General features: G+C 37.4%; 1 protein-coding gene across 1 annotated transcript in view; it reads right to left on the minus strand.

Annotated features, from left to right (window-relative positions):
• The window catches only part of CCDC73 (coiled-coil domain containing 73), a 118,604-nt gene that overhangs the window by 28,979 nt on the left and 72,318 nt on the right, over positions 1-17,307 (minus strand). Inside the window, exons 10-12 of the mRNA XM_036860112.1 lie at positions 13,807-13,938; positions 13,232-13,291; positions 11,757-11,840 (exon numbers count right to left, since the gene is read on the minus strand). Coding sequence (XP_036716007.1) covers positions 11,757-11,840; positions 13,232-13,291; positions 13,807-13,938 — 276 coding nt within the window. The remainder of the gene's footprint in view (positions 1-11,756; positions 11,841-13,231; positions 13,292-13,806; positions 13,939-17,307) is intronic.

Raw genomic sequence — 17,307 nt, forward strand, 5'->3', positions numbered from 1 at the left:
AAAATTGATAAACCATTAGCCAGACTCATCAAGAAAAAGAGGGAGAAGACTCAAATCAATAGAATTAGAAACGAAAAAGGAGAAGTAACAACTGACACTGAAGAAATACAAAGGATCATGAGAGATTACTACAAGCAACTCTATGCCAAGAAAATGGACAACCTGGAAGAAATGGACAAATTCTTAGAAAAGCACAACCTCCCGAGACTGAATCAGGAAGAAATAGAAAATATAAACAGACCAATCGCAAGCACTGAAATTGAGACTGTAATTAAAAATCTTCCAACAAACAAAAGCTCAGGAATAGATGCCTTCACAAGTGAATTCTATCAAACATTTAGAGAAGAGCTAACACCTACCCTTCTCAAACTCTTCCAAAATACAGCAGAGGGAGGAACACTCCCAAACTCATTCTATGAGGCCACCATCACCTTGATACCAAAACCAGAAAAAGATGTCACAAAAAAAAGAAAACTACAGGCCAATATCACTGATGAACATAGATGCAAAAATCCTCAACAAAATACTAGCAAACAGAATCCAACAGCACATTAAAAGGCTCATACACCATGATCAAGTGGGGTATATCCCATGAATACAAGGATTCTTCAATATATGCAAATCAATCAATGTGATACACCATATTACCAAACTGACAGATAAAAACCATATGATCATCTTAATAGATGCAGAAAAAGCTTTCAACAAAATTCAACACCCATTTATGATAAAATCCCTCCAGAAAGTAGGCATAGATGGAACTTACCTCAACATAATAAAGGCCATATATGACAAACCCACAGCCAACATTGTTCTCAATGGTGAAAAACTGAAACCATTTCCTCTAAGTTCAGGCACAAGACAAGGTTGTCCACTCTCACCACTATTATTCAACATAGTTTTGGAAGTTTAGCCACAGTAATCAGAGAAGAAAAAGAAATAAAAGGAATCCAAATCAGAAAGAAGTAAAGCTGTCACTGTTTGCAAATGACATGATACTATACGTAGAGAATCCTAAAGATGCTACCAAAAAACTACTAGAGTTAATCAATGAATTTGGCAAAGTAGCAGGATACAAAATTAATGCACAGAAATCTCTTGCATTCCTATACACTAATGATGAAAAATCTGAAAGAGAAATTAAGGAAACACTCTCATTTACCATTGCAACAAAAAGAATAAAATACCTAGGAATAAACCTACCTAAGGAGACAAAAGACCTGTATGCAGAAAACTATAAGACACTGATGAAAGAAATTAAAGATGATACAAACAGATGGAGAAATATACCATGTTCTTGGATTGGAAGAATCAATATTGTGAAAATGACTATACTATCCAAAGCAATCTACAGATTCAATGCAATCCCTATCAAACTACCAATGGCATTTTTCACAGAACTAGAACAAAAAATTTCATTATTTGTATGGAAACACAAAAGACCCCGAGTAGCCAAAGCAATCTTGAGAAAGAAAAACGGAGCTGGAGGAATCAGGCTCCCTGACTTCAGACTATACTACAAAGCTACAGTAACCAAGACAGTATGGTACTGGCACAAAACAGAATATAGATCAATGGAACAGGAGAGAAAGTCCAGAGATAAACCCACGCATATATGGTCACCTTAACTTTGATAAAGGAGGCAAGAATATACAATGGAGAAAAGACAGCCTCTTCAATACGTGGTGCTGGGAAAACTGGACAGCTCCATGTAAAAGAATGAAATTAGAACACTCCCTAACACCATACACAAAAATAAACTCAAAATGGATTAAAGACCTAAATGTAAGGCCAGACACTATAAAACTCTTAGAGGAAAACACAGGCAGAAAACTCTAAGACATAAATCATCCTTTTTGACCCACCTCCAAGAGAAATGGAAATAAAAACAAAAATAAACAGATGGGACCTAATGAAACTTAAAAGCTTTTGTACAGCAAAGGAAAGCATAAACAAGACGAAAAGACAGCCCGCAGAATGGGAGAAAATATTTGCAAATGAAGCAACTGACAAAGGATTAATCTCCAAAATTTACAAGCAGCTCACGCAGCTCAATATCAAAAAAACAAACATCCCAATCCAAAAATGGGCAGAAGACCTAAATAGACATTTCTCCAAAGAAGATATACAGATTGCCAACAAACACATGAAAGAATGCTCGACATCACTAATGATTAGAGAAATGCAAATCAAAACTACAATGAGATATCACCTCACACCAGTCAGAATGGCCATCATCAAAAAATCTACAAACAATAAATGCTGGAGAGGGTGTGGAAAAAAGGGAACCCTCTGGCACTGTTGGTGGGAATGTAAATTGATACAGCCACTATGGAGAACAATATGGAGGTTCCTTAAAAAACTAAAAATAGAACTACCATATGACCCAGCAATCCCACTACTGGGCATACACCCTGAGAAAACCATAATTCATAAAGAGTCATGTACCACAATGTTCACTGCAGTTCTATTTACAATAACCAGAATGAGGAAGTAACCTAAGTATCCATCGAAAGATGAATGGATAAAGAAGATGTGGCACATATATACAATGGAATATTACTCAGCCATAAAAAGAAACAGAATTGAGTTATTTGTAGTGAGGTGGATGGACCTAGAGTCTGTCATAAAGAGTGAAGTGAGTCAGAAAGAGAAAAACAAATACTGTATGCTAACACATATATATGGAATCTAAAAAAAAAAAAGTGGCTCTGAAGAACCTAGGGGCAGGACAGGAATAAAGACGCAGATGTAGAGAATGGACTTGAGGACATGGGGAGGGGGAAGGGTAAGCTGGGACGAAGTGAGAGAGTGGTGTGGACATATATACACTACCAAATGTAAAATAGATAGCTAGTGGTAAGTAGCCGCATAGCACAGGGAGATCAGCTCGGTGTTTTGTGACCACCTAGAGGGGTGCGATAGGGAGGGTGGGAGACAGATGCAAGAGGGAGGAGATATGAGGATATATGTATATGTATAGCTAATTCACTCTGTTATACAGCAGAAACTAACAAACCATTGTAAAGCAATTATACTCCAATAAAGATGTTAAAAATAATAATAATAATGGGGCCTATTCTGCAAAAGGCCATCCAGCAAGTCACTCAGAATTGCATGATAGGTCCCCTCAAATGGGAACTCAACATAGGGGAACTTGCCCCACTGAGGAGTGGCAAATAGACTACTCAAATTCCCCGAGCCCCAGGAAATTTTAAATCCGTGTTAGTGTTTGTATCTTTTTCGGGATGGGTGAAAGCATATCCCACCTGGACAGAAAAAAATCTCTGAAGTAGTTAAAGCCCTCCTTATGGAAATCACTGCCTAATTTGGATCGTCTAACACCCTTCACAGTGACAATGGACTGGCTGCTGTCTCTAGCATAACCCAACAAGTGTCTAAAGCACTGTGTATTGATTAGAAACTACATTCATCCTGAGACCACAATCAACAGGAAAAGGTGAGAAAATGAATCATGCATTTAAAAAAAGAGCAAAGATGAATCATACATTTAAAAAAAGAGCAATGCTGAAGTATGTCAAGACGAACTTCACTTGGGATAAGGCCTTGCCAGTTGCCCTGCTATGGATTAGAGTGGATTCCAGAAGCAAGCTTAAATTAAGCCCCTTTGAAATTTTGTGTGGCAGGCTTTTCCAGGTGTCTACCCAGGCAGGAGAATCCAGTGACGTTTTAAAAGGACCTACTACTGCTAATTATGTCAAAATTATAGCCACTATACCAACCTCTGTTTATAAGTGTGCTTCCAATAGGTCTGCCTATCCACCTGAAGTACCCCTGGACCCTATTCAACCCAAAGACCTCATCCTCCTCAAAAGCTGGAAAGAGCAAGGACATGACCATCAGTTGGCTGTGCAGTGGACAGGATGGGGCCATATGAGGTCTTGCTAACCACGCAGTTATGAGTGAAAGCAGCTGGGGTTAAGCCATGGATTCACCACACCCGTGAAGGCTGCACCCACAACGTCAAAGCACCAAGGAGAGTCTCTAAGCTAGAGAAAACTATAGTAGACAGTGGACTTGTGATCTGAAGATTTAAGATTTCTGTTCAAATAAAGATAAGTAATAAAGGCAAAAAATATATAAATAGATAAATAAAATAAAATAAAGGCTTCATAGTATTCCATCTATTTAGAGTTCTCAATTACTATACAGATTATCAATATGCAAGGACATAATTATGCAAAGTTATGGAAACATCTAAAAAAAGCATTTTGCAATTTTAACATGAAGATTCTCCTCTAGCTCATAAAGAACTATGCACTTTGAGAGCACTCAATGAATACCTATTTTGACTGCCTCTACTTTAGGACAATGCAAATATTTTTATAGAAGTCATGATTTCATCTTAATTTATAGGTACATATTATAATAACAGGGCAGTCTCTGAATATTTACAACGGTATGTATTTAATAGATGCTTAGTACTTTAACATTGTAATAAATATTTATAGTATTTATATTAATAACACTGTATTTTAAGATGGACAAATCAAAGTTTAGAGGAGACATGGGAGAGTATACCAGACTCTATCCTAGTAATAATAAATGACCAAGAGCATTATGTTCTTAAAAAGTATATTATATTAATATATATCAATCATTTCCTGTCCCTACCTATACCCCCATCTAAAAGAAACTGCCAGGTTTTCTCTCAGTTTCCATGTTTTGGAGACATTCCATCCTTCCCTTAGAATTTGGACCAACTGCTCTTTCATTCTGCTACACTGATCAGGTAATCTCTGAAAATTTCCTTTTTTCTTCTGTGATGGGTCTCCTGTTTCCTAGATCCCATGATTTCCTCTTGGTTTATTCCCTTGTCTTGATAAGGCAACCTTTCTACTACTTCTTGATAAAGGAGGCAGATATGGTACATTTTTTGAGACCCTGCTTGTCTGAAAATATGTTTATTTTACCAATACTTAACAACTTCTTTGGCTAAATACCATACAATTCTGCTTTGGAACCTTTGAAGGCATGGTTCTATTATCTTCTACCTCCAGTGCTGCCAATGAAAAGTCTGAAGTCATTATGTTGCCATTCTCATTTTGGATCCTTCCTATGTGACCTACTTTTTTTTCTCCCACCGAGAGTTTTATAATCTTCTCTTTAAGTGTAGTATGAAATTTCATAATGATATGCATTGGGGTTAGGCAAAACAAACTCAGATCCTTCAGTTATGGGTTACTTTCTTGCATTATTTCTTTGGTCATTTGCTCTCCTTCCATCTTCTCTGTTCTCTCTGAAACTCACCAGACCTCTTGAACTGACCCCTCATTTTCTTCCTTTCCTGTTTTCCATCTTCTTGTCTTTTGGTTCTACTTTCTCAGATCATCTCGATATTATCTTCCAACCTTTCCATTGTACTTTTTCATGTCTACTAACATATTTATTTTAAGGGTTCTCTTTTATTCTAGGAATGTTTCTTTTTTTAGACTCAATTACTGTTTTGTGAATTAATAAATACATTTCTCTTAACTGAGTATAATTTCTTAGCTTCTCCAAGTTTTTTTTCATTACCCTGTTTGTTTTGTTTGTTTTTCACATTGGAGACTTTCTTCAAATATCCAGTGATCCTTAACTGCTTGTTCATATTTAACAATGAAATATTAAAAAGCTGGCTGAAAGCTTTGTCAACTACAAAGTTTTGTCACTATAGTGGTGGGCTTCACTGTGCACTGATCTGGCTGAGCTGTTTCATCGGGAGAGCTTAACTGCAGCAGCTATAGTCTCTTCTCTTGAGCAGGTTAGTTGCCCCATAATGGAATCTTCCATTCTGCTGCCTGGATGTTACAAGGTTAACTGTCCTCTTAAGGACTAGGCTGGGAGACTTCAGAATTCAGTATTTAGACTTCCCAAACTGTTTTCAATATGATACTCTTAGTACTGTGCTGGTAAATTGGGTCTCAAAAAAAAAAAAAAAAAAAAAAAAAAAAAGCCTGATTTGCAGCACTTGCCAATTTCATTAGTGTTAAAAACCCCACCATGGTCAACTCAAGCTACCACTCATTTAAACCAGCTTACAAAATGACAACAGCTCTAACAACTAGCTCTCCCTGGTACCAGTTGCCTCTAGCACTCTACTGAATCTCCCCAACCTCAGTTGCTCCTCAAACTCTCCAACGTAATTCTCCAATCTTCTGCCAAACAGAAGACAGGGAGTGCCTATTTGTGCAGGGTAGGGGAAAGAATCCGGATATGCAACAGCTTCCTATATAGACCTTCTAGTTTTTGGCTTCAATTGTGCACCTTACTTCTAGAGGCACATGATGCTTGCAATTCCTGATTATTTCTGTATCTTCAACTTGGGTTTCTACTTTCTCTCATTTGCTAAGTAAATTACTAATTTTCCATATGGTTCCCACTTTTAAAACTTAATTTTTATTGCTTCTTCTCCCTATTTCCTCATCCTTGTGGATTTATTAATGTCATTTATTGCAGTTTCAGAAGGAAATAGAAGGGAATGTATAGGTTCAATCCGATATGTTTAACCAGAAGCCCTGACCTAGCAATATCTGAACTTGCAAAGAGTCTGAATTTACTCATTGTTAATCATTCATTAATTTAATAAAATTTAATGAGCTCCTACTATTTGGCAGATACTCTTTTGGGCTTTTATTAGTGAAAATGTTACTCTTTTTATGGAATTTACAGTCTACCAGGAAGTTATTCGCTATTATTTGCATCTGGATTAACAAGCCTGAAAACCCTCTCTGAAAAAATGTATATTGTGGAAAATCAAAATAAAACCACCTGTTAATGCTTTAATATACCAAAAATTAAGTAAATTATTCTGGTTAATACTATGTTAACACTATGACTATAGGAGCAAACTAAATAAATAAATTATTCTTCCTAACACTATGATAATAGCAGCATAACTATACTTTTATCTGGACTAAACTATGATTAAATCATAGTAGAAAATATTCTCTATCATGAGAATTTAGGTCTCTATGCTCCAAATTGTACTTAAAAAAAAAATAAGACAGATGATAGCATGATTGCAGAGCACTGAAAAACAGTAGGCCATTATGAAGAGTAATGATCCCTTTTAGTACAGGTGGAATTAGAATGCTCCTCGGGAAAACACTTGAGATATCTATGCAGCATAATCCTCAGCAACAGTTCAACATTAATATTTTGTTATACTATATATCAGTGGTTCTCCAACACCAGTCTGTAAACAAGTACTGATCCATGACAAAAATCTCACTAGTCCATGGCAAAAAATGTCAATATAAAGTCATCAAATGTGTTCTCTTGTAAAGGACTGTCCTTTATCTGATATTACATCCTTAATATACTTTTGGTGTTAAAACGTTATCTTTTATAAAATGAAAGTGATGATAGATGGTATTGTTTATTTTTTAATGCCCTTATCTGTTAAAAAGCTGACAATTCTATCCTGTTCTTGCTAATACTTTGTTTGAAATTTTACTATATGAAATCTAGTTTCTCCATGTACTATCAAGGCTCAGGCAATAATGGGGCTAGTAAAAGAGAGAGGCATTTGGATTATCTAAATTATTGGCAGTTACAGTTAAAAGATCCTGGACCATAGTTACCTTCATCATTAACTCAAAGAAACACATGACTACATATATTTATGACTACTGTAGGCCCTGTAGAATTCAACAATACATAAACATTGGATTTAGAGCCAATGAAGGGCAATTTGAAAGTTGTAGTCTTTGTATAACTGATGTAACAAGAATGGCAGTTCTCACAGATCTAGGAAGAAATATCTTAACAATGTAATGTTGTAGAAATAGTGCTGAAGTAGAATCAAGACAAATATTTAATTCTGGTTTTGCCACTAATTATAGGGCCTTGAACTACACTGCTTACATTTAGTGGATCTCTATTTCATCACAAAATGAAATGGCTGGACTGGCTAATCTCTAACATTTTGATCATCCTAAAAATCTATGCATCAACTCCTTTAAATGGATTGAAAGTTATCAGACAATCCTGATAACTGCTACTCATCAATAATTTGGATAAATTATATCATATGTTTCTTGAGAGAAGGTTCAACACCTTAGGGAAACAGTCCCAGTTATGCATCTATAGGGTGGGTAGAAGAGGTGAAGGGGGAGATACTTCCTGATAACTGGACTTTAAGAGAAATTTTTTTAAACTAATCTTTTATTGGAGTAGGTGAAAGCATTAAAAGAAGGGAGAGATTTGGCTCTAGCATACCTTTTCCCTCTCCCTAGTACTGGGGGGCAGGCAAAAGAAAAGAGGAAGGCAAACCTCTCTTTACATGACTAGTTATAGAACATCAATGGTAAGAAGATAAGTGTTTCATTGCTCAGGTTAAGTTTGGTTTCATTCAATGATGATAGACTCAGCATAATTTCTGGGGCTGGGTGCCAGAAATTAAAGACACTTAGATACAAAACTTTTTCTTTTCTTTGTGGTTCCTCCCTCCCTCTCGCTTTCTCTCTCTCCTCCTCTCTTTTTTTCTTCCTATCCACCTACCATGGTGCTTTTTATTTTATACTTAATGTTATGGTCCCCTGGGATACTCACAGGCCAAAGGCAGACCCTCACAGATGCCTAAAGGCCTCACCACATGACTCAGCACTGGGTTCTACCTCCTGCAAGCTGCTAGACCCATGTATTATGTCCTGGCTGAAGTTGGTGAAGTCAGTCTCTCCATCCCATGGGTCCTCTGCCCCAACCTATGGCAGGTGGGTAACCTCTAAAGGATTGCAACTGCCAGGCAGGGATGCAACTCAGTACCTGGACTGGGGACACACTCCCTGCCAAGGCACCTACCTAATGTGCCGGGGCATTGCCAACCTGGGACAGAGGATGCTGCAGGGCACATGTACTCAGCTCAGACCCTCCCTGCTACATCTAGGCCTCCACCTGTGTTAAAGGGCAACAAGAGAACACAGGCCTCTACCCACCAATGTGACCCAGTCGACTCACAGCAGTGGCAAGACAGGAGCAGGGAGGCTAAGGCTGTGCTGGGCCGAGGGCACCAAAGGGTAGAAGAGTCAGCAGCCAAGAATGGTTCCTGGTAGCCAGTAGGAGGCAGGAGAACGCCGGAGCTGAGTCTTCAAGCCCCAGTGCATGCTCCATTTTCTCATCAGACTTAATTTACAAAACATATATTCAAATATAAAAATTTAAAAAGGGGCTTCCCTGGTGGTGCAGTGGTTAAGAATCTGCCTGCTGATTCAGGGGACATGGGTTTGAGCCCTGGTCCGGGAAGATCCCACATGCTGTGGAGCAACTAAGCCTGTGCGCCACAACTACTGAGCCTGCGCTCTAGAGCCCGCGAGCCACAACTACTGAGCCCACGTGCCACAACTACTGAAACCCACGCACCTAGAGCCCGTGCTCCGCAACAAGAGAAGCCACCGCAATGAGGAGCCCGCACACCGCAACGAAGAGTAGCCCCCGCTTGCCGCAACTAGAGAAAGCCCGCGTGCAGCAACGAAGACCCAACACAGCCAAAAATAAATTAAATAAATAAATAAAATTTTAAAAAAATGTTAAGACAGTGACCACAGAATATTAAAACTGAAACTCAAGGCTCCTCTGGGCTTTATGCAACTGTACTGGTTACATTCCCATGAAGCTGGCCCAGGCCTCTGCTGAGAGTGGTCTTTTTGTGTGAGGTGAATGTACTTTTCTTGGGAAATGTTCAGCTTCACCCTTCATTACCAAGAATCCCTTCAGAGGCGCACAAATATTTTCCACTGGCCACCCCAGTGGAACATGTCCCCAACGCCTTCTTTTGAGTTGGACATCCCATCACTTGGCAGTTCCTGCTCTTCCACTAACCTCCACATACCTTCACGTGGAGCCAAGGAACCACCATGTTCTCAATTCTGCACGCTTCCAGGGCCATATAGCATTAGAACAAGCACAATACACACTTCAAGCTCCACTGGAACAGATTACTCCAAAAACTTTCCTCCTTGAAATTTCTAGACTAGCACTGGGCATCAGTCTATATGTTCTTGGTATACACTTCCACACTTCAAGAAACATAGGCCAAGTTCTCCCACATGAACTTATCACATTTTACTGGCAACACCACAGTGGACCTTCAGGTTTCAATAGCATCTCAAGCATCCATCTAAAAAACAAGATGGCAGTTTCCCCTTTTTGTACCCCAATTTTTACACGATTTTCCTGTAGACTCCTTCACTTAGATTCATGAGGGGAAGTGCATCTCCCTCTACTAGGGATGTAAGAGAAAAATCTCTCTTAATGAACCTTCACTCCCAAAACATCAGTGGCCATAACTTCTTCCCCTCCGCAATCATTTTCGTATATATACTGGGAAGAGGATGATGGGGTGATTGTTATGGTAATAGGGCCAGTTCTATCATGTTCCTGTGAAGAGGGAGCTGCCCTCCCTCCATTTCTGTGAGGTCACGGATTCCTCTCCTAGAATGTGGTGACACTTGTCACCTTTTATTTTCAGTTTTGGATCTTGGCCACAATTCTAAGACACAGAAAAAAAAACACAAACCCATCCAATCTGCTACAAAATTAAATCAGTTACTTGATAAAACTGAACATTTAACTAGCAACTTAAATGTTAAAATAAAACATGCTCGGGGCTTCCCTGGTGGCGCAGTGGTTGAGAATCTGCCTGCCAATGCAGGGGACACGGGTTCGAGCCCTGGTCTGGGAAGATCCCACATGCCGCGGAGCAACTGGGCCCGTGAGCCACAACTACTGAGCCTGAGTGTCTGGAGCCTGTGCTCCGCAACAAGAGAGGCCGCGATAGTGAGAGGCCCGCGCACCGCGATGAAGAGTGGCCCCCACTCGCCGCAACTGGAGAAAGCCCTCACACAGAAACGAAGACCCAACACAGCCAAAAATAAAAATAATAAATAAATAATAAATTAAAAAAATTTTTTTAAAAGAAAAAAAATTAAAAAATAAAAAAATAAAACATGCTCATAACTTTTACCTCAAAAAGCAAACAAAAGATCTGTCAAGTACTGAACTCTATTTAATGATGCTCATGATGTAATATGCTAAGGGTGAAGTGTACGGATGACTGCAATTTACTTTGAAATGCATATAATAAAAAAGGGGTGGAGAAACATATGATAAAGCAAATAGGTAAAATATTAATTGTAGAATCTAGGAGGTAGGTATATGATTATTTATGATACAATTCTCTCAACGTTCCTGTATGTTCAAAAATTTTCATTAAAAAATGCTGGGGGGGCTTCCCTGGTGGCTCAGTGATTGAGAATCTGCCTGCCAATGCAGGGGACACGGGTTCGAGCCCTGGTGTGGGAAGATCCCACGTGCCGCGGAGCAGCTGGGCCCGTAAGCCACAATTACTGAGCCTGCGCATCTGGAGCCTGTGCTCTGCAACAAGAGAGGCCGCGATAGTGAGAGGCCCGCGCACCGCGATGAAGAGTGGCCCCCGCTTGCCGCAACTAGAGAAAGCCCTCGCACAGAAACGAAGACCCAACACAGCCATAAATAAATAAATAAACAAATACTTTAAAAAAAAATGCTGGGGAAAAAATAAATAAATAAAATAAAATAAATGTTCATTACTTTGGACATTGATAACAAGCTGATGAAGGAGGCCAATATTTTACCCTTAAAATTCAAAATGATCTCAGATAAAGTTGGACAGACGAATGCAACTAAACAGGTAAAACTCATTAGATGAAAACATACTAATATATATATATAAAATCAGGATATGTATATATATCCTGATTATTTTCTTTTAGCACCTTCAATTCTTCTTCCATTTTAGTATTAGCTTGAGTCTGTTGCTGAAGTAACTGCTGCAATTGTTGGAAAGAAATGATGATGCCCTATAAAAAAGTATAAATATGACATATTAATTGAAAAAGTTTTAAGGCAGTAGGTATGTTTCTAAACTCATTCTTAAAAATATATTTTCTAGTTTCTTAACTTATTATCTTTACAGTTTAATTTCAATGCCATAATAAACAATGTACTGAAATAAACTAATGGTATATTTTATTAATTTAATATTTAACATAATTTGTATTACATGATTTCTTACAAAGTATTATTTCTAAGAGTTCCTCAAATAATTAACAAAGTTTTTGAAATGGACCACGAATTCTGTGACACTACTGAAAAATGTAAAGAATTCAAAACTAAAACTTTTGTTGGTTTTCCCCCCAAATGGTAAATATTATCACTACTAAAATATATCACTGCTGGTGGGCTAGGATGGCATGGCATGCATTCAGAATCAAACAGAGGAAAAGCAGAAGAGAAAAAAAAGAAGCAGGAGAAATTTTCTTTCACATATCTTTTTTTAGAATAGAATAAGTATAAATATCAAATAAATGCCAATGAGAGTATAATGTCCTGCAAATGCATGCTCTAAGCATACACACATTTCAATAATTATCTGCTAGTGGTCCAAACTAAGGAAAAAACTAATTTATTTTTATTCTTTTTATCTTATTTATTTATAAAATATTTTAATGTAATTTTTTTCCAGCTTTATTGAGATATAATTGCCATATAACGTGTAAGCTTACGGTGTACAACGTGATGATTTGATACACATATTTATTGTGATATAATTAACACAATAAGGTTAAAATCTCTATCACCACACATAATCACCAAGTTTTTTGTATGTGGTGAGAACATTTAAGACTCTCCGTATAAAATAAGTAAGCTACAAGGATATATTGTACAGCACAGGGAATATAGTCAATATTTTATAATAACTTTAAATGGAGTATAATCTATAACAATTTTGAATCACTATGTTGTACACTTGAAACTAATATAACATTGTAAATCGACTACACCTCAACTAACTAAATAAATACTTTTAAAATAATATGTTTTCGGAGTCTCATAAAAAAAAATCTACTCTCTTAGCAACTCTCAAATATATGATACAGTATTGTTAACTAAAGTCATCATGCTATACATTCCATCCCCAGAACTAACTCATCTTACAACTGGAAGTTTGTACCTTTTGATGAACATCTCCCCATTTCTCCTCTGATTTATTTTTTAATGGGAGTATAGGTGAGACCTGGTTAAAAAAGGTACACATGTATCCATTCAATACACACCAACTGAGTGCTTACTATGTGCTAGGAATTGACCTAGGCATGATTCCATTTGTTACTTAACTTAGTTTATTTCCCACATTGTATTTGGTTTTTAAAATATTTACTGGCTTCCAAATTATCTTATGATTGCTTGCCTGTTTTTCTTCTTGAATATGGGTAATCTCTTCATTAATCTTCTTATTTAATTCCAATTCCTAAAAAATGTGAATAATTTTAAAGTTATGATACAAAATTCAGCAAATTATACATTCAATCCAGTGCTTAACAAATTTGGGAGTGTGATGACCTATTATTACTCCAGAGAACCAATGTTTGTTTACTGTTGAAGCAGTGACTCTAGTGAACTGAAGGTGGTGTTAGATACCCAGTACAGGCTGGTGCAAACTTATAAACATTAATGTTAGAAACTACAGAATTTCTCATCTCCAAAAGCTTTCCTGAGGATACCATTATACCAGAAGATTACCTGATACCATATTAAAGTGAAAATAAAGTGGTTATAGCTAAATTTTATTATCCTAAAGTTTTGTTGATAATGCCAAAAATTATCTAGCAATTTTTTAAAAATTTGTAAAATCTTTACTATGTATATTAACTCTACAAAGAAGGAACGTTTTTGTATTATAATCTTCTTGTTTATATATCTCAAATTTTCATAAATTTTACAAAAATGTTCATTTTATAAACATGAACATATTTAATTAAATACCATTTTGAGTCTTTCTTGAAGTTCTTGAAATTTTTGTTCTTTAATTGTTAAATTGATGTTTTCTTCTCCCATCTTATGTTGTTGACATGTGACCTTGGTCTTTATCAAGTCTGAGGTTACTTTTTTAAGTTCCTTAACATAAGAAACATCAAACAGAGAATTCAGTACACATGTTTCATCAAAGCAAGGCACTTTTCTGACAGTTTTAAAGTTCATTTTAAACCTATCACTATAATTTACTATATTTCATATATTAAGATACTACTACTTGCCCATCAAGGTCCTTTTTCCCTAGTTTCCTTGCAAGATAATTAGCCAATGCTATTTGTAGTTACGGAATAGGCAAACGCAATGACACAAAGATAGAATGCATGATCTTTGTTCTTAAAAATAATACACTAACTAAATGAACTAACCAACCAGAAGCAGGGTGTTTTCACTGATGACTTATTCAACAAAAGTCTTTTAAGATAAAAACATGATATAAAAGATTATCAGGGCTTCCCTGGTGGCGCAGTGGTTGAGAATCTGCCTGCTAATGCAGGGGACACGGGTTCGCGCCCTGGTCTGGGAAGATCCCACATGCCGTGGAGCAACTAGACCTGTGAGCCACAACTACTGAGCCTGCGCGTCTGGAGCCTGTGCTCCGCAACGAGAGAGGCCGCGATGGTGAGAGGCCCGCGCACCGCGATGAAGAGTGGCCCCCGCTTGCCACAACTGGAGAAAGCCCTAGCACAGAAACGAAGACCCAACATAGCAATCAAGCAATAAATCAATCAATAAAAAAAAAAAAAAGATTATCAATTCCCAAGTTATTAGCAGCTAATAAGAAAAATTTATGTAAGAAATAATTATAACGTGATGAGTGCTATAATACAGGAAGGAATGTATAGAAATATAAAGAATGAAACAGTTTGGTTGAGGGCATCAAGAAGGCATTACACAGGAAAGTGGTATTTGAACTGAGTCTCTAAAGATAAATTTTTGAAGAGGACAAAAAAATGAGTAGATATTCCAGGCAAAAAGATTCAGAAAGGTACAGAAACATGAAAGAGCATATTTTTCAGGGAAACAGAACTCATATGATATGGTTGGAGCTAATTTGTTATGGGTAAGGGGGAGGAGTAGAGTACTGGTAGTTGTGACTAGAAGTTTGGCAAAATTCAAATATTGAAAGATTTGTAGGCCAAGCTAAAGAGTTTTAATTTTATCCTATAGACAATGAGGAATTAACCACTGAAGGATTTTGAATAAGAGAATGACATAACAAGATTTGCATTTTAGAAAAATAACTCTGGCATCATTGTAGAGGATAGACTTGAAGGGGATACAAAAGAAGTCTTCACTGTGAAGTTTTATGTCCACTGAGTTTAACAGATACATCCAAACACATTTAAATCCCGAAACACCAGCTTCTGAATGATGTGTACTTCATTGTACTGCTGTTTTGTGTATAGACTATATTAAATACTCAAGGATGTGATTTTCACATTCCTGATTACACAGCACCTGAACTCCCTTTGAATTTTGAAGGCCCACTAGAGAAGCCGGAAATGCCAAATACTAGCTTTATAAGCATGACACCAGGCTCTGCTAATCAGAAGCACCTGTCTTGGATATTGGATCAGGAACTAGTAACACAAGAAAAAGAACTGCTGCAAACCTTTCTGTTGGTACATAGCAGGGGCTGTGCTAGTAACTTCAACCTTCCATGGACAACAGTGATACTGCTGTAGCAGTAGCAGTATCTACTATGGTCAACAGTGATGGTACAAGCTGCAGTGTACAACAACTTAGTAGTGGAAGTTGGTTATATACCTTCTTTTGTTTATGACAGTTTTCCAAGTCTGAGATGACCAACATGCAAATTCCTTTGCTGAAAAAAATCATCTTACAATTAAGAATCTTGATTAATACACTTCAATTTTTAAAAGGTTGTATTTAAGAACCGAAGTTGGTTCATTAGTGTGGTGAGATTACAGGAAATTTTTATTTTCTTCATTTTGCTGTTAGGTGTTTTCTCTTTTTTTCTAAAACAAACACATATTTCTCATGTATCAGTTTTAAAATAGTATGTAAAGCTATGGAAACAGGTGCAGTCACTTAGTTATTAGTTAGAGGAAAGATGATGACAAATGACTGAGTCTTAAAGAACTCCAAGATTCATGGATTAAAGAAGCTGCTAATACAGAAGGCTGAGAAATACAGTCAACTGAGGCAGAAAGAAAACCAAGAGAATGTGGTATCAAGGAAGATGAAAAAGGAACGGCAGAAAACAGGGCTGTCAATACCTCCAGAGTTCTACATGTTATAACCTCAGCCACCTAGAGGGAAACTTGCCTGATTGATTACCTTTTAACCCCTAGTCCAAAATCCAGGAGAATGGATTCACTGGTCTTAGTTCACATATTCCCTTTAGATATGTGCACTACATAAAATGACTGCTAAAGTAACCACGTGGGTTAAGAGATACGGCTTTATTCTCAGAAAAGCAGGCAGACAAAATAATGTACAAAGAGAACAATCAGCATGTACTGAATAATGAAAGAAGTTTGAATGAAGGAGGTAGGCGTTGAAGAATGAGTAGTATACTGGATATCCTTCATTTGTCGCTCCTGATTCACCCTCCACTTTCTCTGTGGCCGGTGTGGCATCTGTGGATATAGCAAGCAAGCTCCCTTCCCTCTGGCTTGTGGGGTTCAATCTCTGGGAGGCATCAGTAAATCAGTATGCTGGGAAGAGAGAGAGATGGAGGTGTTTCCCCAGCTCCCTCCCCACATGACAACAAATTGGCAATAGCTCTGTACCTTTACCAAAGGTCACAGCTTCTGAACTGTAGCTTTCTTCTACAGCTTTACCTATAGCTCCCTCCAGGTTCCAGTATCTGCTTCCTTCCCTTGCCACCATCAGGTCTACCTTCTATCCCTTGTTGGTTTCCCTTAACTCTGCCTACAACTCTGTAAATAGCTCTTTCATCAAACTTTTCTCAATTTCCCATACCAATGTGCCATCTGTTTCCTGCCTCAATCCTGTTTAATACAAGTAAGTTGAGAGAAGGCATTTCAAGTTGGGGCAGGGAATATGGAGGAGAGAAAAGGTAAAAAGACAGGGAAAATTAAGAATTATGATAATGGCAACAAAGATTTTGGATTAAACAGAATGGAAGATGCTTATTAGGAAGTAGTAGGAAACAATGTTGAAGATGTAAAATGGGACCAGACCATGGAAGTTCTGGAAAGCCAATTAAAAAAGTTTGGGACTAAATCAACATGTTGTACACCTTAAGCTTAAACAGTGTTATATGTCAATTATATCTCAATAAAGCTGGAAAAAAAAGTTTTGGACTTGATTTGGTAGACAAAGGAGAACTATTCAATTTATCATTCCTTCTACATATGCTAAGTATCTAGCATGTGTCAGGCACGTAGAAGCAATAATATTAAACTAGTAACTTAGTAAAGTTAGTCCAGCAAAAAGAGTGAATAAAAACTGGAGAACAGA

This window comes from Balaenoptera musculus, chromosome 8, assembly GCF_009873245.2.
Source record: "Balaenoptera musculus isolate JJ_BM4_2016_0621 chromosome 8, mBalMus1.pri.v3, whole genome shotgun sequence".
NCBI classification, from domain to species: domain Eukaryota; kingdom Metazoa; phylum Chordata; class Mammalia; order Artiodactyla; family Balaenopteridae; genus Balaenoptera; species Balaenoptera musculus.